Below are 12,951 nucleotides of genomic sequence, written 5' to 3' on the forward strand. Positions count from 1 at the left end.
GACACAGATTTGGAATTCGGACACTACCTCACCCCATCTACTGGACAAAACAAGAATTGCATCTAACTATTGACAATAATTGTTAAAAAACGATTTGTAGTGTGTAAGAAACTGATTCTTCTAAGACCACGTTCACACCTTCAGTATTTGGTGAATTTTTTACCTCAGTATTTCTAAGCCAAAACAAGGGTGGGGAAAAACCCAGAAGTGTTGACGTGTTTCTATTATACTTTTCTTCTGTTCCACTCCTGGTTTGGGCTTACAAATACTGAGGTAAAAAAACTGACCAAATATGGAATGTGTAAACGTAGGCTAAAACATGTGCACACTGTGTGTTTTTTATGCATTTTTGCAGCGTTTTTTGTATGCCAAAACAACCTCATTTGGATAAATAGAAAGGATTCTTAGTTGAAAACATTTCTGCAAAAAAGAACCGCAAACTTCCACATGTGAATACATCTCAACAGGTACGCATTTCCCAAACCTGTCACAGCAAATGAATATCAGAACTTGGCCTAAAACCAGACTTATAAGCATTTTTTCACACATCAGAATAGTTTTTTAGAACAAGGTTTTATTGAACATGCTGAAAAACATGTTACACAAAGTAAGCTGCCAAGGCAGCCATTTTGTCTTTTGGCTTTTTGGGATTCCCTCTTCGACCTCTACCCCTTCCTCTTCCTTGTTTCCTTCCTTGTCCACCCCTGTGCATAGGATGTCTCATAGTGGCATGTTTGAGCTCTACCAGATCTTGGAAGACATTGTCACAAAATACACAGCCTGTGTGCTGAGTTTGGTCTCCAGGAAGGGGACTCTTTGCTTTATTAAAGTCAACAAGCACAAGAGCAGCATCACACACTTCACAGGTTTCCGCAGCGACTCGCACCCTGTGAGCGTTTTCAAAGAAGTGCACAATGACGTTACACTTATTACAGGACATCTTCCATTTAGGACCAGAGGTGGAGTCTAAGACCATCACTCCATTCTCGCATTCCACACACTGGGCGATTCCAAGCATGCTCAGGGAGTGCTGGCAGGTTGGATGAGTGCACTCATTGCACCCCATCCCTGTAGAGAGAGGAATAGGAAATATACATCAGTATTAAAGTTACAAATCTTTAGAATACCAAAAAAACTATGGCAAACACAAATGACAAAATAGATTTACAGTAGTGAATGATAATGCCAAGCAAATGCACTGGAATAAATCCCAAACATGTAAATCTAAAGGGACTGGCTAGCTGCTTATTTCTACAGCTAAGCCAGCTCCCATTCTATGTCTATATATTGAGTTAGCTATTAACTGAGCAGTTGGTGGGCTCTTTTCACACATAGTAGCATGCAAACGCAAGATACACTGGTCTGTGTCAGATATTAACCCTGGAGAAGATCTGCCAAAACTAGTGGTGAGCGCAAGTGCTTGTTACGCCGAGGGTGCTCGCGTAGGCACTGACTAGCATGGGTGCTCTAGTAATATGTTCACATCCCCACGTTTTGCAGCTGTCAGCGATAAAACATGCGGGATTGCTTGACAAACATGGGCTTTACGTAGGAGTCTTCTGATTACAGGGCTCACTGGTAAATGAAGATCTTCCTGAGAGTATGTGCACACGATGCGGAAAACGCTGCGGATCCGCAGCAGTTTCCCATGAGTTTGCATTACAATGTAAACCTATGGGAAACAAAAAACGCTGTGCACATGCTGCAGAAAAAAACGCGCTGAAACGCAGAGGTTTACATTCCGCAGCATGTCACTTCTTTCTGCGGATTCCGCGCTGCAGAATATGTTTGCGCTAAATAAACATTATTACCACCTCGGGGTAACTCTCGACTCTGCCCTGTCCTTCAAACCGCACGTCCAAACTCTTGCCACCTCCTGTTGCCTCCAACTCAAAAATATTGCCAGAATCCGCTCCTTCCTCAGCCCACAATCTACCAAAACTCTTGTGCATGCCCTCATCATCTCCCACCTCGACTACTGCAACACCCTCCTCTATGGCCTCCCCGCTAACTCTCCTGCACCACTCCAGTCTGTCCTCAACTCTGCTGCCTGGCTAATCCACCTCTCTCCTCGCTACTCCCCTGCTTCTCCCCTCTGCAAATCCCTCCACTGGCTCCCAATTTCCCAACGAATACAGTTCAAACTACTAACACTGATCTACAAAGCCATCCACAACCTGTCCCCTCCCTATATCTCTGAACTAATCTCCCAATATCTTCCCTCACGTAATCTCCGATCCTCCCAAGACCTCCTACTCTCCTCCACACTTATTCGTTCTTCACACAACCGCCTCCAAGATTTCTCCCGAATATCACCCATCCTCTGGAATTCCACGCCTCAACACGTCCGACTATCGACCACCCTCGGCTCCTTCAGACGGAACCTGAAAACCCATCTCTTCAAGAAAGCCTACAGCCTGCAATAACCATTCTGCCGCCTCGCCATCGCCAGAGCCGCCGCCTCGCTCCTACCTTCTGTCTCTTCCCCACTATCCCATAGAATGTAACTCCGCAAGGACAGGGTCCTCTCCCCTCTGTACCAGTCTGTCACTGTAAATTTGTTTACTGTAAACGATATCTATAACTCTGTATGTAACCCCTTCTCATGTACAGCACCATGGAATTAATGGTGCTATATAAATACATAATAATAGTAATATTATTATTATAATTTCTTTTCTTGCTACATGTTTTGCGTTTTGTTTGCCACTCTAGAGCATTTGGCATCTTTTTAGCTGAGCAGTCAATTGTTTTCTGCACTTCTTTATATGTTTTCCTCTCTTGAATCAATCTCTTGGTCAAAGTTGTTTCTCCTTCGGTACAATGTTGGGAACAATTAATTTTACTCACTAAACCTACTAACACCAGCAGGAATATTTGCTGTCCTGCTTCTTTAAATAAGGTCCATAACTGACACCTGTTACTCACTAACTGAACTCAGCACTGCTGTTAATTAGAACACCCCCTTTCATTAAATGAGTCAATTACACCCAATCAAACAGCAGCGTGCATGTCATGACTTGACTTTGTTGGTTGCCCATTACTCGGCTACAACTAGTCATGCATTTTTTTCCCCCATTTTGTATAATCTTTTCTGCCAAAAATAGTAATTAAACACATTATTATTGATGTTAAACTGCTATTATTTTGCACAAAACTGTAAGTTAGGTTAGTAGCTTGCATAACTTAAAAATTCATGCACACTTGCTAACAATTTTCTTTTAGCTGGACCATCCCTTCAAATCATACAATTCTGTTTATGTTCAGTCACCGCCAGTGCACAGGCATTGACTCTACTCTTACTGACTGCTTACAAATATCTATGTAGTATTCTCCCTTTAATTATTTCAATGGTAGCTGCAGGCGACCATAATTCTATTTTTTAACTTCTTATGCTAAGCAAAGGAACGAGGAGTTCCAACCCAAATCAGAGCAAGGACTATAGACCTGTTTATCAGGAGACACTCTTGTTGGGGTCACAAGCACTCAGGGAAATGATTTGGTATATTTCGTATATGTTCTAATCTTCTGCAGATTCTACCAAGGAAATGTCACAGGTTTACATTTAAATATGTAAAAAAAAAAAGTGTTGAAGTGCATGTAAAATCACGTTGGCACCTAAGACCATGTCAATTTTTTCACTGGATCCTAAATGTAAAAGCTGGCACTTACATTAGAATATACCTAGCATAAATTACATAAAAGATGGAATAAAAGTGATAAATTGATCTGTAGACAAACCTTTTTTCATGTCCCTGAAAGGCGCATGGTTGTAACAATATGGGCACAAGGGATAGCTCTTCCCCCGTGAACCTGATGACCACAGCACAAGTTCAAAGTCATCCAGTGGGCAGCGCAACTCCTTGTACAACTTGATGGTCCCATTTTGGGGCAAGCTATACGTCTCATCACAGTGTGAGCAGTGCAGTCGGCTGGGTTTAGCCTGGTGACAAACACAAATTCTTAAAATGGATAAAAAGAATGAGCTAAAATATCACAAATAATGCAAAATGCCTACATATTACAGTTAGGTCCATATATATTTGGACAGAGACAACATTTTTCTAATTTTGGTTATTACCACAATGAATTTTAAACAAATCAATTCAGATGCAGTTGAATCTCAGACTTTCAGCTTTCATTTGAGGGTATCCACATTAAAATTGGATGAAGGGTTTATCGGTTTCAGCTCCTTAACATGTGCCACCCTGTTTTTAAAGGGACCAAAGGTAATTGGACAGATTAAATAATTAAAAAAAAATGTTCATTTTTAGTACTTGGTTGAAAACCATTTGTTGGCAATGACTGCCTGAAGTCTTGAACTCATGGACATCACCAGACGCTGTGTTTCCTCCTTTTTGATGCTCTGCCAGGCCTTCACTGCGGTGGTTTTCAGTTGCTGTTTGTTTGTGGGCCTTTCTATCTGAAGTTTATTCTTTAGCAAGTGAAATGCATGCTCAATTGGGTTGAGATCAGGTGACTGACTTGGCCATTCAAGAATATTCCACTTCTTGCTTTAATAAACTCCTGGGTTGCTTTGGCTTTATGTTTTGGGTTATTATCCATCTGTAGTATGAAACGACGACCAATCAGTTTGGCTGCATTTGGCTGGATCTGAGCACACAGTATGGCTCCGAATACCTCAGAATTCATTCGGCTGCTTCTGTCCTGTGTCACATCATCAATAAACACTAGTGACCCAGTGCCACTGGCAGCCATGCATGCCCAAGCCATCACACTGCCTCCGCCGTGTTCTACAGATGATGTGGTATGCTTTGGATCATGAGCTGTACCACGCCTTCGCCATACTTTTCTCTTTCCATCATTCTGGTAGAGGTTGATCTTGGTTTCGTCTGTCCAAAGAATGTTCTTCCCGAACTGTGCTGGCTTTTTTAGATGTTTTTTAGCAAAGTCCAGTCTAGCCTTTTTATTCTTGATGCTTATGAGTGGCTTGCACCGTGCAGTGAACCCTCTGTATTTACTTTCATGCAGTCTTCTCTTTATGGTAGATTTGGATATTGATACGCCTACCTCCTGGAGAGTGTTGTTCACTTGGTTGGCTGTTGTGAATGGGTTTCTCTTCACCATGGAGATTATTCTGCGATCATCCACCACTGTTGTCTTCCGTGGGCACCCAGGTCTTTTTGCATTGATGAGTTCACCAGTGCTTTTTCTTTCTCAGGATGTACCAAACTGTAGATTTTGCCACTCCTAATATTGTAGCAATTTCTCGGATGGGTTTTTTATGTTTACGCAGCTTAAGGATGGCTTGTTTCACCTGCATGGAGAGCTCCTTTGACCGCATGTTTACTTCACAGAAAAACCTTCCAAATGCAAGCACCACACCTTAAATCAACTCCAGGCCTTTTATCTGCTTAATTGAGAATGACATAACGAAGGGATTGCCCACACCTGTCCATGAAATAGCCTTGGAGTCAATTGTCCAATTACTTTTGGTCCCTTTAAAAACAGGATGGCACATGTTAAGGAGCTGAAACTCCTAAACCCTTCATCCAATTTTAACATGGATACCCTCAAATAAAAGCTGAAAGTCTGAACTTCAACTGCATCTGAATTGTTTTGTTTAAAATTCATTGTAGTGATGTCTATAACCAAAATTAGAAAAATGTTGTCTCTGTCCAAATATATATGGACCTAACTGTACATTATGCTTCAGATGTAAGACTCAAGCGATGTATCACTTTACTGGGCTGCTTGCTGTAACTTTGATAAAATCACTGTTTTATCTTCTGCAAATCTACCAGTTCTCTGAATGGTGAGCCCTGTATCGCCCCACCCACACCACTGATTGGCAGCTTTCTATGTGCACTGCCCATAGGACAAAAGTTGCCAATCAGTGATGTGGGCAGGGTTACACAGTGCTCATGAACATGAAGGACTACAGAGCAGAAGGATTACTAGTCCTCTAGTGATAATCTCCTGCTGGTAAATCAGTGGTTTATCAAAACTACAGCAACCAGCCCATTAAGTGACATATCACTAGAACAGGGTGTCACAGGGATACCACGATAGAGAGGTCGGTGAATCGCAGCGTCTGGCTATACGTGCACCTGCAATAGATGGATCTTCTTTGTCTTCCAGTTAGCTGTACTGATTTTACTTGCTCTATTGTTGCAAGTGTTAAACATTTGTTTGTCTCCTACAGCTCTCCTTCCTGACTTATCTCAGCTGTTCTGAGTTTAACACTCCCCTCTGGTATAAATGCTCACCTCTTAACTTCACAAGTTGCCAGTGATAGCGTATAGTGATGAGCGAATATACTCGTTACTCGAGATTTCTCGAGCATGCTCGGGGGTCCTCCGAGTATTTATGCTGGCTAACAGATGTAAATCATTCAGCTGCGGCAAGAAAAACGAAATCTCCGGGCACTAAAAAATACTCGGAGGACCCCCGAGCGTGCTCGGGAAATCTCGAGTAACGAGTATATTCGCTCATCACTTATAGCGTGCTATACCTTAGAATTGGATTGGGAGCTGTGAGCAGTGGAAAGAGAAGCTGTTTAGGAGTGGTCTCTGGAGATCGCGGTTTGGAAGTTTGTTTGGTGTTATCCTTCAGAATCCTTATCTCCCTTTTTTGCCTCACCTTTCCTCTTCTATTCCATACCATTCCTTAGTCTGGGTGCGCTGAGAGTGATTGCTGTTTTCTTGACCCTTGTCTGTCTCCCTTTGTGTCTGTATTATAGAGCAGGAATAGCGTTTCTGCTGCTCCATGCACTAGCCAGAGCAGTGCTTAGGGCAATACTAGGGACGTCAGGGTTGCGCAGGGCAAGATTCAGGGGTGCCCCTTTAATGTTTCCCTAGTTGCAGTGCTTCCTTGCCATCCGTCTCGCCGTATGCCATCTGGCTCCTTAGTGGAGTGTGACACAGGGTCCTTGTCTCTACATCATGCTGCTCAACAGACTGGATGGCAATAACCCGATGACAGAATCATGTACTGGAAAACGGGGAAAAAAATTCCAAGTGCGGTGAAACTGCAAAAAAAAGTGCAATTCCACAGTTGTGTTTTTTTTTTAACCATATTCATAAAAACTGACCTGCCATTATGATTTTCCAGGTCATTACGAGATCACAGACACCAAAAATGTAAAGGTTCTTTTTTTATTTAAGTGGTGAAAAAAAAAATCAAAAATTCGTTAAAAAAAAAAACAAAGGACGCCAAATTCCAAGACATGTAGCATCTCCATTTTTCGTGATCTTGGGCTGGGTGAGGGCTTATTTTTTGCGTGTCAAGCTGACATTTTTATTGATACCATTTTGGTGTAGATCTTTTGATCATCTGTTATTGCATTTTATCGCAATGTAGCGGTGACTAAAAACAACGTAATTCTGGAGTTTTTAATTTTTTTCTCATTACGCCGTTTAGCGATCAGGTTAATTCTTTTTTTATATTGATAGATCGGGCGATTCTGAATGTGGTGATACCAAATAAGTGTTTATTGTTTTATTGTGAAAGGGGGGTGATTTGAACCTTTCTGTTTGTTTTTTTTTTTTCATTATTTTTAACTTTTTTTTACTTTTTTCATGCTTCAATAGTCTCCATGGGAGACTAGAAGCTGCAGTACTTTGATCACCTCTGCTACACACAGGCAATGATCAAATCACCTGTGTGTAGCAGAAATGCTCAATTGCTAAGAGCGCTGACCACGGGGCAGCGCTCACAGCAAAATGGCAATCATAGAGGTCTGCTGCTGACCTCTGGTATAGTGGATGAAAACATGTAAATGTATATACAAATGCTAAAAAAGAACCTTACTAAAATAATATAACAAGTAGAAATATAATTTGATACCGTAACACCTGCAGTAGTCATCATGTAAGCAGAACTTCTGTGAATCCTTTCTCCCATATGAAACAATGGTAATATAAAGTTACATACATACCTGAATATACTTCATAAAGCGATGACATTTCCCACAGCGAGACAGTGGTTTGCCAGTGGCAGCCAGAGGTGAGAAGGACACTTCCATTAATTCATCCATACCTGAAATAAATGGGCTCAAAAGTTATTTTATACTGTAAACACCACCTAAAAGAGTAACTGCAACCAAATGAATACATGATATGCCATAACTGGGTGGCTGTGCAACAGAAGACTGCCATTGGTTGAATCCACTTCTGTTCAGAAGTTTCAATCAAAATGTAAAAAATCTATATACTAGTAATTTAGACACTTTAGCAAAAATAATAACAGGAGCGACAGTCATATTTCTTGTACCTTGATGTAGCTTTCAACTAATACTAAAGTGAGTTTTACCTTCAGTGGCTCAAAAGATAATTCAATGTTAGGCACCAATATCACTGCACTAAATGGTCGCTTTTGCAAAAATGATAAAATGTAAAAAAAAAAAAATTTTGCCAAGTTTTGGTTATTTTAACTATTGATTTACTAGAATATTGCCTTTTGTTATGTGGACATTGTCTTAGATTTCTTGAACACTGATAATTTGTCTGCAGCAGGACAAAACATAAGAAATCTAAAATTTCCAGCCGTCTGTGCATGGCCGAGCTTAGTATTACGCTGGCAAGAAACACAAGAGGCTTTTGTAGTACTTTTTCTATCTTCAACAACGGTTTAGAAAGAGGGATTTTTGGTACTCACCGTAAAATCTCTTTCTTGGAGCCTTCATTGGGGGACTCAGGTAACCATGGGTGTATGCTGCTGTCACTAGGAGGCTGACATTGTGCAAAAAAAGGAAAATAGCTCCTCCTCCGCAGTATACACCCACCGACAGGCAGGAAGTACCTCAGTTAGTGTTAAAGCAGTAGGAGAAGCAACAAAAACAACATATGTACCAATCCAACAACGGAGGCACATAGACCAAATAATGGTACAACATATGTACCAAACCAACATGAAGACACATAGATAAAATAATGGTACAACATACCAAATAATGGTACTACATATGTGCCAATGCAACAACAAAGGCACACTAATGGTACAAACAGTTAGGGAAGGTGCTGTGTCCCCCAATGAAGGCTCCAAGAAAGAGATTTTACGGTGAGTACCAAAAATCCCTCTCTTTATCGCTTCATTGGGGGACACAGGTAACCATGGGACGTCCCAAAGCAGTCCCTAGGGTGGGAAACAGGAAGATTCATGGAATAAATGGGCTCAGGTCAGTCGGTGCAAAACCGCCACCTGCAGCACCTTCCTTCCCAGGCCTGCAAGACGAGGCATGGTATGAACCCTGTAAAGACTAACAAAAGAGAGCAAATATGACCAGGTTGCGGCCTTACAGTCTGGAAAGCCAAATCCTGATGACAAACAGCCTAGGAGGCCCCTACCGCAGGGTGGAGTGAGCCTTCAGCCCCAGAGGAACCTGCACCGTCGGAAGAGGCTGTTTTTCCTGGAAGCAGACTGCCTCACGGCAATAGAGAAACTAGAAGCTAGGAGCCCTTTAAGGCAACCTTCAGAGATGATGACTAGGGAATCAGATTGACGTAAGGGAGCAGTCCTTGAAAGGTAGACTCGGAGAGCTGTGACGGAATCCAGCTTGTAGAGGGACTTCTCCAGGAGATGGACTGGAGAGACACAGAAGGAAGGACAATGACCTCGTTAATGAGAAAGGAAAAGACCACCTTGGGAAGAAAGGAAGGGCCAGGCCCGAGAACCACCTTGTCCTGATATAGGATCAGGAGCGGGGGACGGCAGGACAATGCCGCTAACTTGGAAACTCTCCTGATGGACATAATTGAACAAAGAGAAATGTCATGTGTTGAATGGGCTAAAACGGGGCGCGCTGCGGCGCGCCTAAGACAAGATTAAAATCCCATGGATTTATCGGAGGACAATAAGGAGGAGCCAGATGGGAGACTCCTTGAAGAAAACCAAGAATGAAAGGAACGGACATAGGGACCAGACACTTGTCCATACTCCACAAAAAGAAGGCCTTTCAGTATTTGTAGAAGATACGCAAGGATGCTGGTTTCCCGATCCCAATCATGGTCTGAATGACCAGCCGGGGAAAAACCAGCCTCCCCCAGGACTATGGCCTCAACGGCTATGCTGTTAAAGACAGAGACTATGAACTCTGGAGGAAGAGGGAACCTTGAGAGAGAGGATCTGGACAGCCTGGAAGCTTCCAAGGGGCGTTTATGAACATATTCACTGGCCCTTTCTTGGCCAATCCGAAGATAACAGGAATATAGGGATCCCTTCTTCCTTTTCACAACTCTCGGGCCGAGGGGAGAGACAGAAAAGGAGAGAGCAGATGGAATTGTGACTACGATATTACTAGAGCATCGCAACAGGTGGCTAGCAGGTCCCGGGATCTGGCTACGAAACAAGGAACCTTGTGGTTTATCCAAGAAACCACGAGGACAACGTCCGGAGAGCTCCATTTCAGCATATATGGATGAAGACAGAGGGGCTGAGCCATTGGCTGCCCGAAGCGAGGCCCAGATGGCTCAGAAAAATCGACTGCCTGGTTTCCTACCCTCGGAATGTGCATGGCTGATATGGCGGAAACATTACGCTCTGTCTCTCGCAGAATCCTTGTTAACTCTGACTTCACTTGTTTGATGCGAGTACCACCTTAACGGTTTATGTAAACTTCGGCCGTGGCATTGTCTCTTGAGCGTTCTAGTGGCTCTGCGCTGTGTGACGAAGAAAAAACTGCTCCGCAAAAGATGAGACTGGCGTTGTTGGTGAAAACCTGCCACTAGAGAGGAAAGAGAAAATTCCTTTATAGAACTGATGTCGACGGTGTCACCAGATGAAACACTGCCTCACTCTAAAGTGCATTCCCTTTTTTTTTAGTTATATCTGGCGGAAAAATAAACCACGGATTCATTCAAAAACCCTAACATTACCAAAAGAGATGGGAGGAATGAGCGCTCCGGACATAATAAAATATTATCATGCAGCGCACATTTCAAGAACAATTAATTGGATCAGAAATACTGAAAGCAAACAATGGCTAAACATAGAAGAAGAAATGTCGCCTCTCCCTTTGCGATCTATACTACTCGGACAAAACGCTGACCTTACCCCAACAAAAATAAAAAACATACACACTTTAGCCACAATTAAAATATGGGAAAAATATCGCCATAAATTGGCTCCACCTTTATCTCCCTTAGCAAAAATCGCAGACTTGTTAGGTTTCTTCCCAAAACAAGCTACACAAATCCCATTAGAGCGCATAATGGAAGACGGTGTCCTTATATCATTAGAAGAATTACATAAAATCCCAGGTCTCTCAGGCCTAAGTTTCCTGCAACACAGAAAACTCTCTCATATAATAAATAAATATAGCTGCCAGGCAGATCTTAATAGATCATTAACCGCCTATGAAAGACTATGTGCGGAGCTGAGACCTCCTACCAAGGTCCTGTCAACTATATATCAATCCTTAATCAAAATAGACACTACATTGAAGCGCGCCTACCTGACCAGATGGGAAAAAGATTTAGGTCATACCTTCACTGACTCACAAATCAAACACATTTATAGGACCTCACACGGTTACTCAAAATGTGTAAGAATCCAAGAAAATTCTTTTAATCTAGTCACTAGATGGTATATCACGCCCAAACAGATCCAAAGATGGCATCATGCGGCGTCTGCTGACTGCTGGAGATGCGGCATTGCAGAAGGCAACTACCTACACATATGGTGGTCCTGCCCGACCTTAGCCCCCCTCTGGAAAGAGGTTAATTCAATGATATATAAACTACTAAATAAGCGCACTACATGTAAACCCGAAAATATATTCCTGCACACTCCAATTTGGACAAATGACAAAGCAGCTGACAAATTAGCTCAATTCATCATAGCAGCGGGGAAATCTTTGATCCCGCTGCACTGGAACACCAAGACAATACCCACAACCACCCAACTTCATCTTAAAATAGAGCAACTATACCACATCGAAGAATTGGCTGCCAGAGTCAACCATAATATAGAAAACTTCAACCGAGTCTGGAAACCTTGGACCCTTTACAGAACACAACAAGCTTTCCTTTCAAGGATAGCAGAAACAACACCTTAAGCCATTATACTATCATCCCAGGTATCTAGGACCCCCTCCCCCCCCCCCATCCCTATTCTTCTGACCCTAACTTTCATTTCCTTTTCTTTTCTATCTTTTCTTTATCTCAAATGTACATGTTGATATCTCTTTCTTCACCAGATTTCTATCAAATTTGGGCCAAGAATAGAGTTTACTTTATTTGACCAAAAGATACTATGTATGAATATATATATATGCCTGACAAATGGCACTTAAAGAATTAGAAACAAGTGATACTCTTGTATTATATTCTATTTTCTAAATTTGATTTATGTTATCATTAACTCACTGAAAATGATTGTATAAAACATGCTTTTCAATAAAAAGAACATTGAAAGAAAAGAAACACTGCCTCACTCTGAGAGGAAGAAGCACAGGATTGTCCGTGGAGACGACCAGAGAGCCCGGGGAAGGGGGCGGGCATGGAACTGGTCAAAATGAACGGTTTTCGAGGCGACAATCCATTTCCCCTAGAACTCCTATGCAGGACCATAGGAGAAGAGAAGCTGATCGCTTTAGAGTACAGAAACCCCTGGCAGAGGGATGAAAAACCTTCTCCATTGGAAGGAAGAGACGGGTTTGGGTCATGTCGAACCCATACCTAGAAACACCAAGTACTGAGCAAAGGTGAGGGAGGACTTTTCTCTGTTTATAATCTAGCTGAGATGGACTCGGATATGTAGAGTAAACTGAAGACTCTGGTTGCAGTCTCAGCGGGACGGCTCATTGATCAGAAGATTGTTTAAGTAGGGAAATATGAAAAATCCCTTGGATAGAAGAATGACCCTGACCGCTGCCATGACGTAAATAGTCTGGGAGCAGAGGCTAGGATGAAGGGGAGCTCCGTGAACTGATAAGGACCCTCCTAGATCGCACATCATAGGGGCCTCTGAAGCTAAACACAAACAAGAATG

General features: G+C 42.3%; 1 protein-coding gene across 2 annotated transcripts in view; it reads right to left on the reverse strand.

The window, feature by feature from the left end:
- Nucleotides 1–554: 554 nt before the first annotated feature.
- TOP3B (DNA topoisomerase III beta) overlaps nt 555–12,951 on the reverse strand; it is an 83,611-nt gene continuing 71,214 nt past the window's right edge. For both annotated transcript variants that reach the window (XM_069756637.1, XM_069756645.1), the window contains 3 exons: nt 7,901–8,001; nt 3,742–3,943; nt 555–1,068 (listed from right to left, as the gene is read on the reverse strand). In XM_069756637.1, coding sequence (XP_069612738.1) covers nt 599–1,068; nt 3,742–3,943; nt 7,901–8,001 — 773 coding nt within the window. In that variant the 3' untranslated portion in view covers nt 555–598. The remainder of the gene's footprint in view (nt 1,069–3,741; nt 3,944–7,900; nt 8,002–12,951) is intronic.

The sequence above is a fragment of the Ranitomeya imitator genome, chromosome 1 (genome assembly GCF_032444005.1).
Source record: "Ranitomeya imitator isolate aRanImi1 chromosome 1, aRanImi1.pri, whole genome shotgun sequence".
Lineage (NCBI taxonomy): Eukaryota > Metazoa > Chordata > Amphibia > Anura > Dendrobatidae > Ranitomeya > Ranitomeya imitator.